General features: G+C 42.5%; 1 protein-coding gene across 1 annotated transcript in view; it reads right to left on the reverse strand.

Annotated features, from left to right (window-relative positions):
* Positions 1 to 14,133, reverse strand: part of dia (diaphanous related formin 1) — a 63,024-nt gene that overhangs the window by 26,384 nt on the left and 22,507 nt on the right. The window contains exons 3-10 of the mRNA XM_028302832.1: positions 11,684 to 11,785; positions 10,796 to 10,992; positions 8,928 to 9,093; positions 7,521 to 7,661; positions 6,153 to 6,261; positions 4,969 to 5,077; positions 3,766 to 3,894; positions 1,425 to 1,555 (exon numbers count right to left, since the gene is read on the reverse strand). Of these exons, the coding sequence (XP_028158633.1) occupies positions 1,425 to 1,555; positions 3,766 to 3,894; positions 4,969 to 5,077; positions 6,153 to 6,261; positions 7,521 to 7,661; positions 8,928 to 9,093; positions 10,796 to 10,992; positions 11,684 to 11,785 (1,084 nt within the window). The remainder of the gene's footprint in view (positions 1 to 1,424; positions 1,556 to 3,765; positions 3,895 to 4,968; positions 5,078 to 6,152; positions 6,262 to 7,520; positions 7,662 to 8,927; positions 9,094 to 10,795; positions 10,993 to 11,683; positions 11,786 to 14,133) is intronic.

Here is a 14,133-nt window from a genome sequence, read left to right on the forward strand (position 1 = left end):
ATTAATACAGTTACTATAATCGAAATCGAAAGGTCTCTCACTAGGTGAACCGACGATTTAGTGAAGATCGCAGGAAGCATTTAGATGCGGGCAGCGCAGGACCGGTCGTTGTGGAAATATTTGGGGGAGGCCTTTGTCCAGCAGTGGACGACATTTGGCTCAAATGAACGAATAGCAACAAACATTTAGAATTCTTATGTGATGTTTTGTGTACTTAGTTTTCTGTCAAATCGACTGTGGTGCGCTGTCCAATCTGTCCATTTTGCAGTTAAGGAATTACCTACAACCTTTAAAAGGTCATCAGTCCATCAGAACGTCCCACGCTGTGCTGTATAACTCAGTGCCTATAAGGGAGCGGCACAGGAGGTTTTCTGTTAATATCAAACGTCAACGAGACTTCACATTTGTATGCTGTCACGTCATAGTCAATGTGAAGTTACATTCCCTCTAATATGGTCGAGTGAAGCGATGGCTGGTTCACTCGTCATGTCTGTGAACAGGCGCTGCTTTCGGGGACTGGTCAATCCAAGTTATTCAAATTTATGTATGCGAGTCATTTCTACTAGTACCTTAATATGTAAGTCTAGATATTAGCACGTCACTACCTTGTTTAATATACCACGCAATCTTGTATACCCATTCTTATGATACACCATACAAGAATGCATGGTAAATTCAGTGAACTGCTCCTGAATCGAATGTACCTACTACTACTATTTCTATTTATTTATATTAACCGGCAGACAGTGGTGACTGAGTTTGTTGCGGCGCTTCTTCTCAGCACTTGCCAAATGTTGGTCTCGAAGCGCTGGTAGGGTAAAAAGATTATGAGACATGTAGAGGCTCCTTAAGAGCAAAATGACGATTTGTAAGAACTATTTATTAGTCTAAACAAATAAAGAAATTTTGACTTTGACTTTGACTTTGAAGAAGAACGGCATCGAGGGTTTTTGTGATGTCAAACATCAGCGAATTGTGCTTTAGACTTGTATGCTCTGTCACGTCATATGCCACCCCTCCCGTGTCGCTCCCACACCACAGGCACTGACTCGAGTTATTTATTTTTATTTTGTTTTATTCAGAAAACAAACAGCTTACAAATATATAAATTGCACAGATACAGTGTAGTTGGTCACAAAGCCTATAGTTCAGGGTTTCCCAATTTTTTTTGCCAAGGAACCCTAATTGATTATACTTTTCCTAGCGGAACCCTACTTTGATAAATGGAAATTTAAATGAAAAACAATAAAGTTTTTATGCAATTATTTGTAAACAAGTCGGTGCGCGCGAACAACGTCGGTCACGAAACGTGGGATAATATTTTTTACGGAACCCTTGCGGCCTTTCCACGGAACCCCAGGGTTCCGCGGACCACCTTTCGGGAACCGCTGCTATAGTTTATATGCGCTTGAACTATAACGTACCTATTAACCCATCGATGAGCGGTTGCACGTCGATATTGAACCGTTGCGTCGCCCTGAAGTCTGGGTCGTAGCCGTTCTTGTGAAGAACTATCTGGGTTACGCATTCTTCTATGAGTTTGTAGTACGCCGGCCTGGAAGGAATAAAGGCTTTGTTTAAGAAGACTTACCCAAACGTACGATAGACGTGCCCAAAATTTCCTCATCAATAGGTAGAAGGCAGATCAATTTCTTGTATCCCTTCATTTACAACAGGGTTGTGGCAAGATGTGACATCAAAACATGTCCTCCGCGTGAAATCAAGGGAATAGTTACAAAATGGCTACTCTCAATTAGCTACATCGAAGCTGAAACATTGTTATCGTCAGTATACTAACTCACACACACACTCACACACACACACACACACTCACACGCAACTTATTTGATCAGCCCCTAAACTAAACTATACTATATTATGTTATATATTATGTTTATTTTTCTGTGTAATTTGAACAAGTAAATTTTTGAAATCACTTGCAAAACCAGGTATTCTATAGCGGTCTTGAATTTTTGTTATATATCAAACACATTTGTACCAAACTCAAGTCCCCAAAAGACAGGACTACCAGGATTTATTATTATTATTATTACTTATAATTTTATCATCATCATATCGTTTAGTGTTTTTCTTGTGTTTTTATCACTCATCATTGAGGTATTTTGGTCTCCTCTGTCTTTTTGAAACATTTCTTCAAATTGTGAGTTATTTGAATTACAGCTCTGGGTAACTGCTCAAACTGTATGAATTAAAAAGGCAACTTTTGGCAAAAAAAATCAGGATAGTCTGATTGCGATCTTCTTTAATCGTTTAATTTAATCTTCTTAAATCCACAAAATCACAAAAATACAGAATTGGAAGGTGCCTTTCGCCAAAATACGGTCTTCTGTATCGAATCGTGTTCACCATTTCATTAGTATGTAAAATATTGTCTGAGTTCAATTCAATTAAATTATTTCACAGAAATAACGTCTGGCCAGCGTGGGGAGTGTAGGCCAAATCCTCCATTTCATCATCATCATCATCATCATCGTCCTCGTCGTCGTCATAGGACGTCCACTGCTAAACATAGAAATAAATAAATAAATTAGAGGGTCGTGCTCCTGCAGTGGAGACTAAATGACCTGATGATGATGATGATGATGATCCGAAGCCCTATTTGAAATAGCTTTGATCGGCACTGACCTGAGGTGGAATTGTGTAAAGCAATCGTAATCATTTGACAGTTCATAACGTACGATTATTCTGTCAAACGCTTTGTTTAACTGACTTTATCGTACGTTATGAACTGTCAAATGATTACGATTGCTTTACACAATTCCACCTCTGATGAGCTCATCGTCTCGTATGAACAGTAAATGCTGTAGTATTGATAGCAGGTAGGGCTCGGCTGGCGTGTCCATTGCTAGATTCTTAACTAACTCGAAACACTCGCTTGTGTTTTATAATCGATTCATTACAATTATTGTTAAAGTATCCATAGCATCGATCTTAATTTCGGCCGTTTGGTGTAGTGGTTCAGAACGGACTACTATGCCGAGAGGTCCCGGGTTCGATTCCCGGCCGGGCAGAAATTGAAATGATGAATTTTAACTTTCTGTGACGGGTCTGGGTGTAAATATGTATAATATGTATGTATTTAATAAAAAAAAGTATATAAGTAGTATATCCGTTAAGCTAGCACCCATAACACAAGCATTGAGTTGCTTACTTTGGGGCTAGCTGGCGCTGTGTGAAATTGTCCAAAGATTTATTTATATATTTATTTATTAATTTTACGATAGTAAGATCGATTATAATTCGTCCAGTATCGATAGTATTTTGAGGGTGTTTTTGAGACGACAAACGTCAGCGAGACTTCAGATTTGTATGCTCTGTCATGTCATAATATGTCAATGTCATTCCTCCCGTGCCGCTACCATACCTCAGGCACTGACTGATAAGCTCTAAAGCCCGATGATTACGAGTTGTTGGTGCTTGGGGTACAAGCCCCTTTTGTCCACAGGGCACTCTGGTTACTACTATAGTCCCACGATTGGGGGGCCTTAGTCTACTCTCTTTGTTTTTTAAAGTCCGGTCGCCGAGCAGATAGAATTTCGTACAATGACTCCAAGCTACCCATCCTTATCGCTCTTCTGAGTCGCGCTCGTACACTCACTGCGGGCGCGCGTCGCACAGTCGCGACAGCAACATAATTACGCGCGAGCGATAAGGATGGGCAGCTTGGGGTCATTGGACAAAATTCTACGTGCTCGCAGACCAGACTGTAGACCTATAATTTCTTTATTAGTAGATGATACTAACCTTATAAGCTCATCGTCCCTTATGAACAATAAATGCTGTAGTATTGATAGCAGGTAGGGCTCCGCTGGCGTGTCCATCGCTAGATTTTTCACCAACTCGAAACACTCGTTCGCATCGTTGAAATCCACTCTGAAAGTAATATTTATTTATTTTAAACTTTGTAAATAAGTATAATAGCGCTTTCACATTAGGGCGTTAGAAGCGCGACTGCAGTGCGGCAGCGGTGTTTTTGTAATGTGAAGGCAGGCATCCGCTGTCACATAGTATGAAATTTTCGCCAGCGCGTCTGACACGTGTTTGTAGCGCTGCTAAATCGCCTAAATGTGAAAGCGCTCTAATAGTGAACAAAAGATATGCTTATAATGGCATTCTGAGGGCTTAGTGTGAGTTTACATAAAACGTCTTCACTAGTGACTACGTAAAAAAGTGACATTAAATGTATGTCGGATTGTACAGCGCCCCTAGCGGCAACTTTCAAGAACTAAAATTTTCATACATGTTTTTAACGCAGTCGATGCCGAATGCGTTCTATATAAACTCACACTACGCCCACAGAATCGAATAGGATTTTTATGCAAGGTCTCCCGCTCTCAACGAAAAACCGTATTTATGACCACAGGGACAGAGCGGGTACGGAGAAGGGAAACGGAGAGCAAGCGGAGAGGGAGCAAAGAGGAGAATCAGAGTGGGGAAGTGAAATAAGTATAATAGAGTACAAAAGGTGTTTTATATAGTACTAGCTGACCCGGCGAACTTTGTTCCGCCTTAATGGCAATAAATAAGCAGACTTTTTTTTTTATTTCGAACGGGATAAAAAGTATCCTATGTCCTTCTCCTGGCTCTAAACTACCTCCCTAACAATTTTCAGCTAAATCGGTTCAGCCGTTCTTGAGTTATAAGTGGTGTAACTAACACGACTTTCTTGTATATATATAGATTATGTCCCAGGCAACACTACTACTTTGCCTGGCCCATTCCCATTTTATTTGGGGTCGGCCCTCCGCGTCATGCGTCTCCAGATGGCAGGCAACAATTGAGGCAATTTTGTACATTCGTTTTCTTTGAAATTTGCAGTGTATTCGCGCCTAATGGTTTTCTCATTCAACCGTTAAGTCGCAAATCGTCTAGAGTGGAGAGGGGCATCGGAGAAGGAAAGCGGAGAAAGAAAATGTTGCGGAGATGAAGCGGAGAGCGGATAATTACCTGACGTCATCGAACTTGGCCAGGAATTCGTCCTGGTCTGCAGCAGCATGCGTGTCAAACACGTGCATCTGGATCTGACGCGAGCCTTCCGCGCCCGCGCGTAATTCGTCTGGAAAGACATAAATTTTATTTATAACGAACCTAACCAACTGTGTCATTGTTACCATCATACACTCGACAGCAAATAAATCGCACCACCCGCGACGCGAACTTTAAAGATTTTCTTTTGACACAATCATGGTGCCCCAACAATATTGGTGTTATTTGAAAGCCCAATAAATATCCTTAAAGAAAAACACATTTAATTTCTTAATAAATGATTAACATATACCATAAATGTGACTTGAAAAAAGACCTCACTTTGGGCTCACCTCTGGGATCAATTAGACCAAATTTTATGGTTATAAAACCAAATAATGATCACACGTGTCCTCTTTAACAGATGGATAGCGATTAATCCCAACTTAACAGTTTTATAGCCATAAAAGTTGGCTCAAGCGTAACTATCTATTTTTTGAAGAAGTGAGTCTGGATCCTTCTAAAGAAACATTTTTGGGGTAAAAACCTTTCCTATAATGAAATGAAGTTTAGAACTAGGCTTTTGAATGGTACCAATATTGGTGTGAAGTGGGGATGCATACGTTTGAAAGTGCTTGTCGCGGGTGGTGCGATTTATTTGCTGTCGAGTGTAGATTGCGCACGTTACTCTGATTTGGTATTATTCGATTTCTAATACAAAATCAAAAATATTTCATTAAATTTTGACCACTTATGAACGTCAAATACAGTACAAAATAAAAAAGGTAGCCCTTATGGGGCACTTTACATGTCTCCAGCGCTTCGAGACAAATATATTATGGCAAGTACTGAGAAGAAACGGCGGAACAAACTCCAACTTTGCGAGTAGAGTAACTGACAAGTTACAATTTCTTACAAAATTTGCGCGCAAAAAGCAAATCTAGTATGTAAAATCATCAAACTTCTAATGCTCGTAACTCAGTTCAGACTGAGTTTAGAGGTATACATGCCATAGTAAGTTTGGTTTATTACACTATTTCGTAATCAAAAAACAAAGTTTGGTCTATGGCCGCGCGAAAAAAAAAAGGCGCCACCTTCCATACAAAATCTGGCATTGCCATTTCACTCAATATTTGGACCAATAGCTTGGTTATTTTGAACCTTACCCAATATATCATAGAGTCCGGTCCTCATGAATTCGCTCCTCAAATGTAACCTGAATTCCAACTCTTCGGGCTCCGTGATGATGGCGTTTATCAGTTGCATGCAGCCGTTCTGAAATGACACGTATTGTAAAGTACAGTCACGGAATGAAAAGGTTCGTCAGTTTTCAAATTGATTCCTTCAACGAATCGCGAGCACATATTACCTTTTGAAACTATGTTACAGAATAATCTCGAGTTAGAGAAAATAATCTTTAACTGCTCGTCAGTAAAGTTCAAAATTATTCAGATCAAAGTTGTTTGACGATTTAACTTGTCAAGAAGATTATTATGATTGATAAACTAAAACCTTCTTGTTGGTTCAACCTGCCATTATCTATTAAATAAAAAAACTACATTTTGTAATATTGCACTAATGGGATAGAAAAATAAACAAGCAAAACCTTATTCGTTAGCAAACGTCATATTTATTTAAATGTTAGCAGCACTGTTTCTTGCACTGTTATGTTGGCAGGTTTGACTCTTACAGTACCTAGTGCAAGCAAAAACCGACACCAAGGTGACGAACCTTTTCATTCCGCGACTGTACATAAGGATGAGAGTTCCGTATTGATCTACCTTATTGTTGCACAAAACCCATGGAGATATAGAGAGATGCCAACTAATGCGCTGAGTTCGAAACTCAAGTGTCGCATTAGAAATTCACACACAAAGTAATCAAAATATGTGCTCATTATCCACTGCGGTATCAGTACTCAACGTTCGAATAATCGTTAGTACTACGCAAGCAATGTAAACTATTTACATTATGACGTCGCTGCTGTCATCATTGCTGTCACGAGCAATGTGTTCTGAGGGCCTAGTGTGAGTTTACATCAAAAGCACTCACTAGTGAGAGCGTCAAAAAATGACATTAAATGTATGACGGATTGTACAGCGCCCCTAGCGGGAAACGTTAAAAAACTAAAATTTTCATAAATTTTTTGAACGCGCTCACTAGTGAGCGCGTTTGATGTATACTCACAATCAGAAATAGAAATATTTATTTGTCTTTGAATAGGGTGCACATAAGGTCGAAAATAACAAAATATGATCACCTATCCAGCCATCAACAATAGCATGCAAATATATCGAAGAAATATTGATATTACATATAATTATTACGGTAGTTATACAGCCCACTATTTTTGGGCATATTGCTGCGACACAAGCCACGCCCCCTTGTCATATCTCCCTTTAGTTTCTGTGATGTGTGGTGCTCACTAAGACGGGATTTTGCAAAATTCAACCCCTAAGAGAGTAAAATAGGGTCCACGCGTACGAAGTCGCGAGCGGCCGCTAGTACCACATAAATAGTTGTTTAAAAATTACCTTCAAGCTCTCCGGCGCTTTAGTATCCAGTCCCTCAACGATGGGCAACATTCGAGGCTTCCTGCTAGACTCTCCCGCCATCGTGATCGCTTCTAGAACTTTCTCGTGACCGTTGGGAATCAGACAAATGGCTGCCAACACCTGGAAGACAAAAAAGAGTGCTTAATACGTATGGATTTGCTATTAAGTCCGCCTTATGTACACCGTTCTATGTGCATATAAGTTTTAAATAAATAAATGAATAAATCAAAAAGTAGAAAAAGTTTAGAGCCTGGATTTCAATTTGGCGTGTGGCTGACAACTGTCACCAAATTGCACCTTTTTGTTAATGGCATCTATAGTCCGGTCGCCGAGCACGTAGAATTTAGTCCAATGACCCCAAGCTACCCATCCTTATCGCTCGCGCGTAATTATGTTGCTGTCGCGCTCGCACACTCACTGCGGGCGCCCGTCGTACAGTCGCGACAGCAATATAATTACGCGTGAGCGATAAGGATGGGTAGCTTGGGGTCATTGGACGGAATTCTACGTGCTCGGCGGCCGGGCTTTAATCTCGTGCGCAATAAAAAAGAAATGTTTCGTCAACGACTATCCCTTTATTAAAAAAAAAGTTAAACTCATGTTGATCACTACTTTAAATTGGCATTTAGTGCGGAAATTTCATTTTAAACCAGCGTTCATCGCGCGTTTAACTTTTTTGTAATAAGGCAGCTAGTTAAGTTTGTTTTCATAGTTATTAAGACAAGCGAATAAGATTCAAAATGTGGTGGGAAACTCGGTATACTCCCACTGCCTTATAAAGGATTAACCCCCACTAACCTTGCCAGCCTCTATAAAGCAGTTCGGCAGACCCTAATACAAGGGAATAAGGTTCAAAATATGGTAGGAAATATATTCCCACTGCCTTATCAATCCCTACTGACCTTGGCAGCCTCCATAAAGCAGTGCGGCGGACCTTAAGACAAGTAGATAAAGTTCAAAATATGGTGGGAAATGTATTCCCACTTCCTTAAAAAGAATCAATCACCACTAACCTTGGCAGTCTCCATAAACCTGTGCGGTGGACCTTAAGACAAGCGTATAATGTTCAAAGTATGGTAGGAAATATATTCCCACTGCCTACTAACCTTAGCAGCCTCCATGGCGCAGTGCGGCTTCCTCGCATCCAGACTTCTAGCTAACACTGGTAGAGCCTCTCTACACTCGAAGACGGTACGGATTCCCACCGTGTTGTTGAGGATGATATCGAATAAGGTTCAAAATATGGTGGGAAATATATTCCCACTTTCTTATAAATCATCAATCCTCACTAACCTTAGCAGCCTCCATGGCGCAGTGCGGCGGACATTAAGACAAACGAATAAGCTTCAAAATGTGGTGGGAAATATATTCCCACTGCCTACTAACCTTAGCAGCCTCCATGGCGCAGTGAGGTTTCCTCGCGTCCAGACTTCTAGCTAACACTGGTAGAGCCTCCCGACACTCGAAGACGGTCCGGATTCCCACCGTGTTGTTCAGGATAGCGGACAGACATCGTATGCATTCGTACTGGACTCGGTCGTAGCGGGAATCGCTGGAAAGAGATAGCAGATGTTAGATATAAATAAAATTATTTGAAAAGGGTGTCAAAGCTGTTGAAAAGCCTACTTGCAAAAAAAAATGTTTTATAAGTTTTAAACGCGACACCTCAAATTACTACGGGAAGAGTGGGGATGGTTTTATCCTCGTAAAAGTATGTCAAAACAACACGGCAACATACAGGCTTTCGATTATCTCCACTAACAGAGTAAATACAAATGAGTAGGTCATCTCCATAGAAACGCACCGAGCGCGGTTTGTGTGTGAGCGCGCCAATACGTATGCGGCGCGCACGCACACACTGACAAAATTCGGCGCAACCACAACTGGCTCCCCGCTAATCCACGATAAAAGACAATGCCGGAAATTGGCGTCTTTTTTTTTCGCGCGGCCATCGACCAAACCTTGTTTTTTGATTACAAAATACTGTAATAAACCAAACTTATTATTACATTTATACCTCTAAACTCAGTCTGAACTGAGTTACGTGCATTAGAAGTTTGATGATTTTACATCGAATAGAATAATTGTTTATTTGCATAGGTTTGCTTTTTGCGCGCAAGAACTTACCGATAGAATCCACTTCCACTGATAGCATGAAAAAACAATGAATATAATATGTAGCAATAAGTAATATTCAATGCAAACAATGTTATCAGTAATATTTTTTCGGCAGTTGGAAGTAAGATAGGCAGTTCCTCTGTGGTTGATTCCAACCTGATCATCACCTTCCATCGGGTGAGATGCCTGGTTAATGACGCCGTGACCTACGCCATCATCATCATCATTTCAGCCACAGGACGTGTATTTTTTTATCCACAACGAGGAAGCTCTTGGCCTGTATCTCACCTGATGGTAAGCGACGATCAGGCCGAAGGTGGAAGCGAGCTTCACCCGGAAAACTCAACCACGGAGGAACTGGCTATCTTACCTCTAACTGCCGGAACACAATAATGCTGTTAACATTGTTGTTATGGCGACAGACTTAGGTAAGATGGTGGTAGCTAGCCCGGCGGACTTAGAACAAGCCCTACCAACTAAACCGAACAGAAAAATTTGCCCCCACTGGGAATCAAACCCGGGACCTCTGCGTCTGAAGCAGGTGGTCTTACCACTAGACGACAGAGGCGGTTATTGCTGAACATAGGCCCCTATACATTTCCAGATTGCCAAGTTGCATCCAGCGCCTTCCTGCAACCTTTATAAACTTCTGCCAAATAAACTTACTTGATATAACACAGGTTGAGGGTGATCAGTAGCGTCTTAAAGATCCTTAACCCAGGATTGTTGGTGAGCCGCAACCCTCAGGGTCACCAGAAAATATGGATGCATCTGTGCAAAGTCCTAATAACAAGAGTGTATAGATCGTTCCATCCACTAAGACGCGCCCCACCAATGTTTGGTCTCGGTCTAACGGGGTGCAGGGAGTGTGATCCGAGCAATCCGAGCTGCATTATTGTAGTGTGCGTGTGCACTCATGGATGATTTAGCGTGTACCGACAACACTCAAACATTAGCGGAAGAATGGGCGCATCCTCGTGGATGGCTTATTATAATAAACTTACTTGGTATAGCACAGGTAGAGGGTCCCTAACTCCTCAACCCAGGATAGAGGCTTGTTGGTGAGAGAGCCCTCAACCTCTAGAATAAAGACATCTCTGCAAAAACCATAACCTAAAAGTCTACAATAAACCTACTTGGTGTAACACAGGTTGAGGGTAGTAAGCAGCGTCTCAATGCCTTTGGTCCCGAACTCCTCAATCCAGGATAGAGGATTGTTCGTGAGAGCTATCCTCAGGTTCTCCAGGCATCCGTGCAGTTTCCCCACGGATAGTTCTGGCTGGCTGAGGTACTGGACGTAGTCTGAAGGCTTTTCCAGCTTGGAACGCCCCGCCTGGAATGGAGAATGTGCATTTTAGAGGTTTTATCATTATTTGGGCACAGGAGATCGAGGTTTAACCACAAATGTAAGGACGTAGCACACTTATCAACCCGGAAAGGGATCGTAACCGTATCAACTCGAGGCGGTCAGTAAACTCCATACTGCAACGCACACTTATCCGCACCGTAATGTGAATGCCTCGCCTCGCGATTTACAGCGCGCGAAAGACGATGACAGCTCGCGAAAGGCGATACGGTGTTGATCCCTTTCCGAGTTGATAAGTCTGCTTTGACCTTAAACAGGGTGATGACTGAGTTTGTAGCAGGACTTCTTGTCAGTAAATTTACCAAACATTTGTCTCGAATAGCTGGTAGGGCAAAAAAAACACCAAACAAATGCTTTAAAGAGCAAAAATAGGCTAGTGCAACTCCTGTGTAGCCAGAATCTACAGCTTAACAGCCAATAAAAACTCAACCAGTTAAGGCAGAGTTGGTCCCAGGTGAAAGTTAAACTGTCCTTGGTGAGTGCGGCTTTGGCCGCTATTTTCTTCAAAATCAGTTCACCCATAAGGTCAACAGGCAGAGAATGTCTCATGGCATTGAGTTCTTCTTATGTACCAATTTATACAATAAGAAAGTCATTGTGCCTCGTCCTGATCAATGCTTACAAAAGGTTAAAGATGAAATAAAGAAATAACAAGTACCTGAGCATTGACGAATTTGTACGCGAAAAGCATCTGCTTCTTCTGCGCGTTGGAGTACTTCCGGAGAGGGGCCTTCTTCTCTTCACTGAGGTTCATGTCGGACTGAAAAAATAATAGTAATGGTCAGTAGGTACAACTTGGAAAGAACAAGCTTGCAAATTGAAATCAATTCCAAATCAAAATTATGTATGTAGACTGTCTCATTTTTAGAATTTTCTTGGTCGAACTAGCAGCATTAACCATGTTTTTAGAATGTTCCTGGCCTACTCATGTACCAAAGATTTTGCCTGAAGCTAACAGATCTTTGCCTGGACTCTATTCTAGAAGGTGCCCCTGCTACTGTCCCAAACAGTTTCTAAAAACGTATCCACTCATGCATGGGGATCTCCGAGCCAAGCATTTGCCTCAGACTAGCAGACCTCTGTCCAGACTCCCTTCTAGAAACTTCCAACTGTTATACTGTCCCGAGCAGTTTCTAGACCATTCTTAAGAGACTTGCGAGGATATCCTTAAAGCGTCAGGTCAGGAGTTCTCTATCTAGCTCCAGTTCCAGCTCATTCTAGAAAGTTCTAGAGGGTTCTATGTATACTCACGAGCATCTTCTCGAATCTTGGTCCTATACTCAGCAATGGCGGAGGCCTCGTCGTCTTACTGTCTCAGCTCCGTGGACATTCGACATTCGTAAAAGCCCCGAGCAGAGTCTAGAACATTCTGGAATGTTCTGGAATACTCACGAGGTCTCTTTGAAGCGTCTCCACCTCAGATCAGCGGTTCTCCATCTTCCCATTCTGGAGCCTTCTAGACCCTTCCAGTAGGCCTAAGATGCGCGCCGCGATAAGCGGTTATCACGCCATTTTATCGATTTTCCCCATACATTTTAACGTCGATAAAAGTTATCACGGCGTGCATCTTAGGCCTACAGGCGTCTTCACGAGCATGTCCTATCCACGCTCTTGTCTCAGGCTAGTAGATCTCTTTTCAGGCTTCTTTTTAGAAGCCTCCAACTTCCGAAATTCCCTGAAAACTTTCTAGAACATTCCAGGTGTACTTACGAGCATCTCCTCGAACCTCCTCTGCAGCTGGGCATCATCCAGCGCGTCCAGCTTGCTCCTATACTCAGCAGTGGCGGAGGCCTCGTCTTCTTCGCCGCGGTGCTCGGCGCGCGGTACGGTATTGTAGCCACTGACCTGGATGGTTTCTGGAAGGTTCTAGGGCATCTATACGAAGCCACACTGCTTTGAGCAAGCAGTTGTCTTCATTTTAGAAGTGTCCAGCTTCCAGATCAGCCTAAGCAGTGTCTAGAACATTCTTAGATACTCACAAGGCGCGTCGTCCCTTAGCCAGCGGTCTTCGTCTAAGTCCAGTTCTATCATGTTTCTAGAAGGTTCCTGGTCTTCTCCTTAAAGTGTCTCTACCTGAAGTAGTTCTGTACCCAGATTCCTTTCTAGAAACCTCCACTGCCTCGAGCAGTGTCTAGAAGACTTCTAGTCTACTCAGGAGCGTCTCTTTCTCTGGCCAGCAGTTCTCCATCTAGATCTCATTCTAGAGCCTTCTGGAAGGTTCCCAGTATACTCACGAGCATCTCCTCGAACCTCCTCTGCAGCTGGGCGTCATCCAGAGCGTCCAGCTTAGTCCTATACTTAGCAATGGCGGAGGCCTCGTCGTCTTACTGTCTCAGCTCCGGGGAAACATTTGTAAAAGCCCCGAGCAGAGTCTAGAACATTCTGGAAGGTTCCTAGCGTACTCACTAACATCGGCTTGAAACATTTCTGCCTCTAGCCAGTAGTTCTCCACCTAGATTCCTTTCTAGAAGCCTCCGCAGTCCTTAACAGTATATAGAAAGTTCCTGGTCTACCCAGAAGCATCTAATAGAAGCATCCCTTTCTCTGGCCAACGGTTCTCCATCTAGATCCTTTTCTAGAGCCTTCTAGAACATTCCAGGTGTACTTACGAGCATCTCCTCGAACCTCCTCTGCAGCTGGGCATCATCCAGCGCGTCCAGCTTGCTCCTATACTCGGCAGTAGCGGAGGCCTCGTCGTCTTACTGTCTCAGCTCCGTGGAACATTTGTAAAAGCCCCAAGCAGTCTCTAGAACATTCTGGAAGGTTCCTAGCGTACTCACTAGCATCGCCTTGAGCGTATCTGTCTCTAGCTTCTACCTAGACTCCTTTTTAGGCCTGAACAGTCTCTAGAAGGGTCCTGGTCTACTCAGGAGCGTCTAATGGAAGCGTTTCTTTCTCAGCGTTCCAGCTCTTTCTAGAAGTCACTAGAACATTCTGGAAGGTTCCTGGTATACTCACGAGCATCTCCTCGAACCTCCTCTGCAGCTGTGCATCATCCAGCGCGTCCAGCTTGCTCCTATACTCGGCAGTAGCGGAGGCCTCATCGTCTTACTGTTTCAGCTCCGTGAAACATTCGTAGTGAACATTCTGGAATGTTCTAGAATACTC

This window comes from Ostrinia furnacalis, unplaced genomic scaffold (genome assembly GCF_004193835.3).
Source record: "Ostrinia furnacalis isolate ACB-3 unplaced genomic scaffold, ASM419383v2 OfSCF1161, whole genome shotgun sequence".
In the NCBI taxonomy this organism is placed as follows: domain Eukaryota; kingdom Metazoa; phylum Arthropoda; class Insecta; order Lepidoptera; family Crambidae; genus Ostrinia; species Ostrinia furnacalis.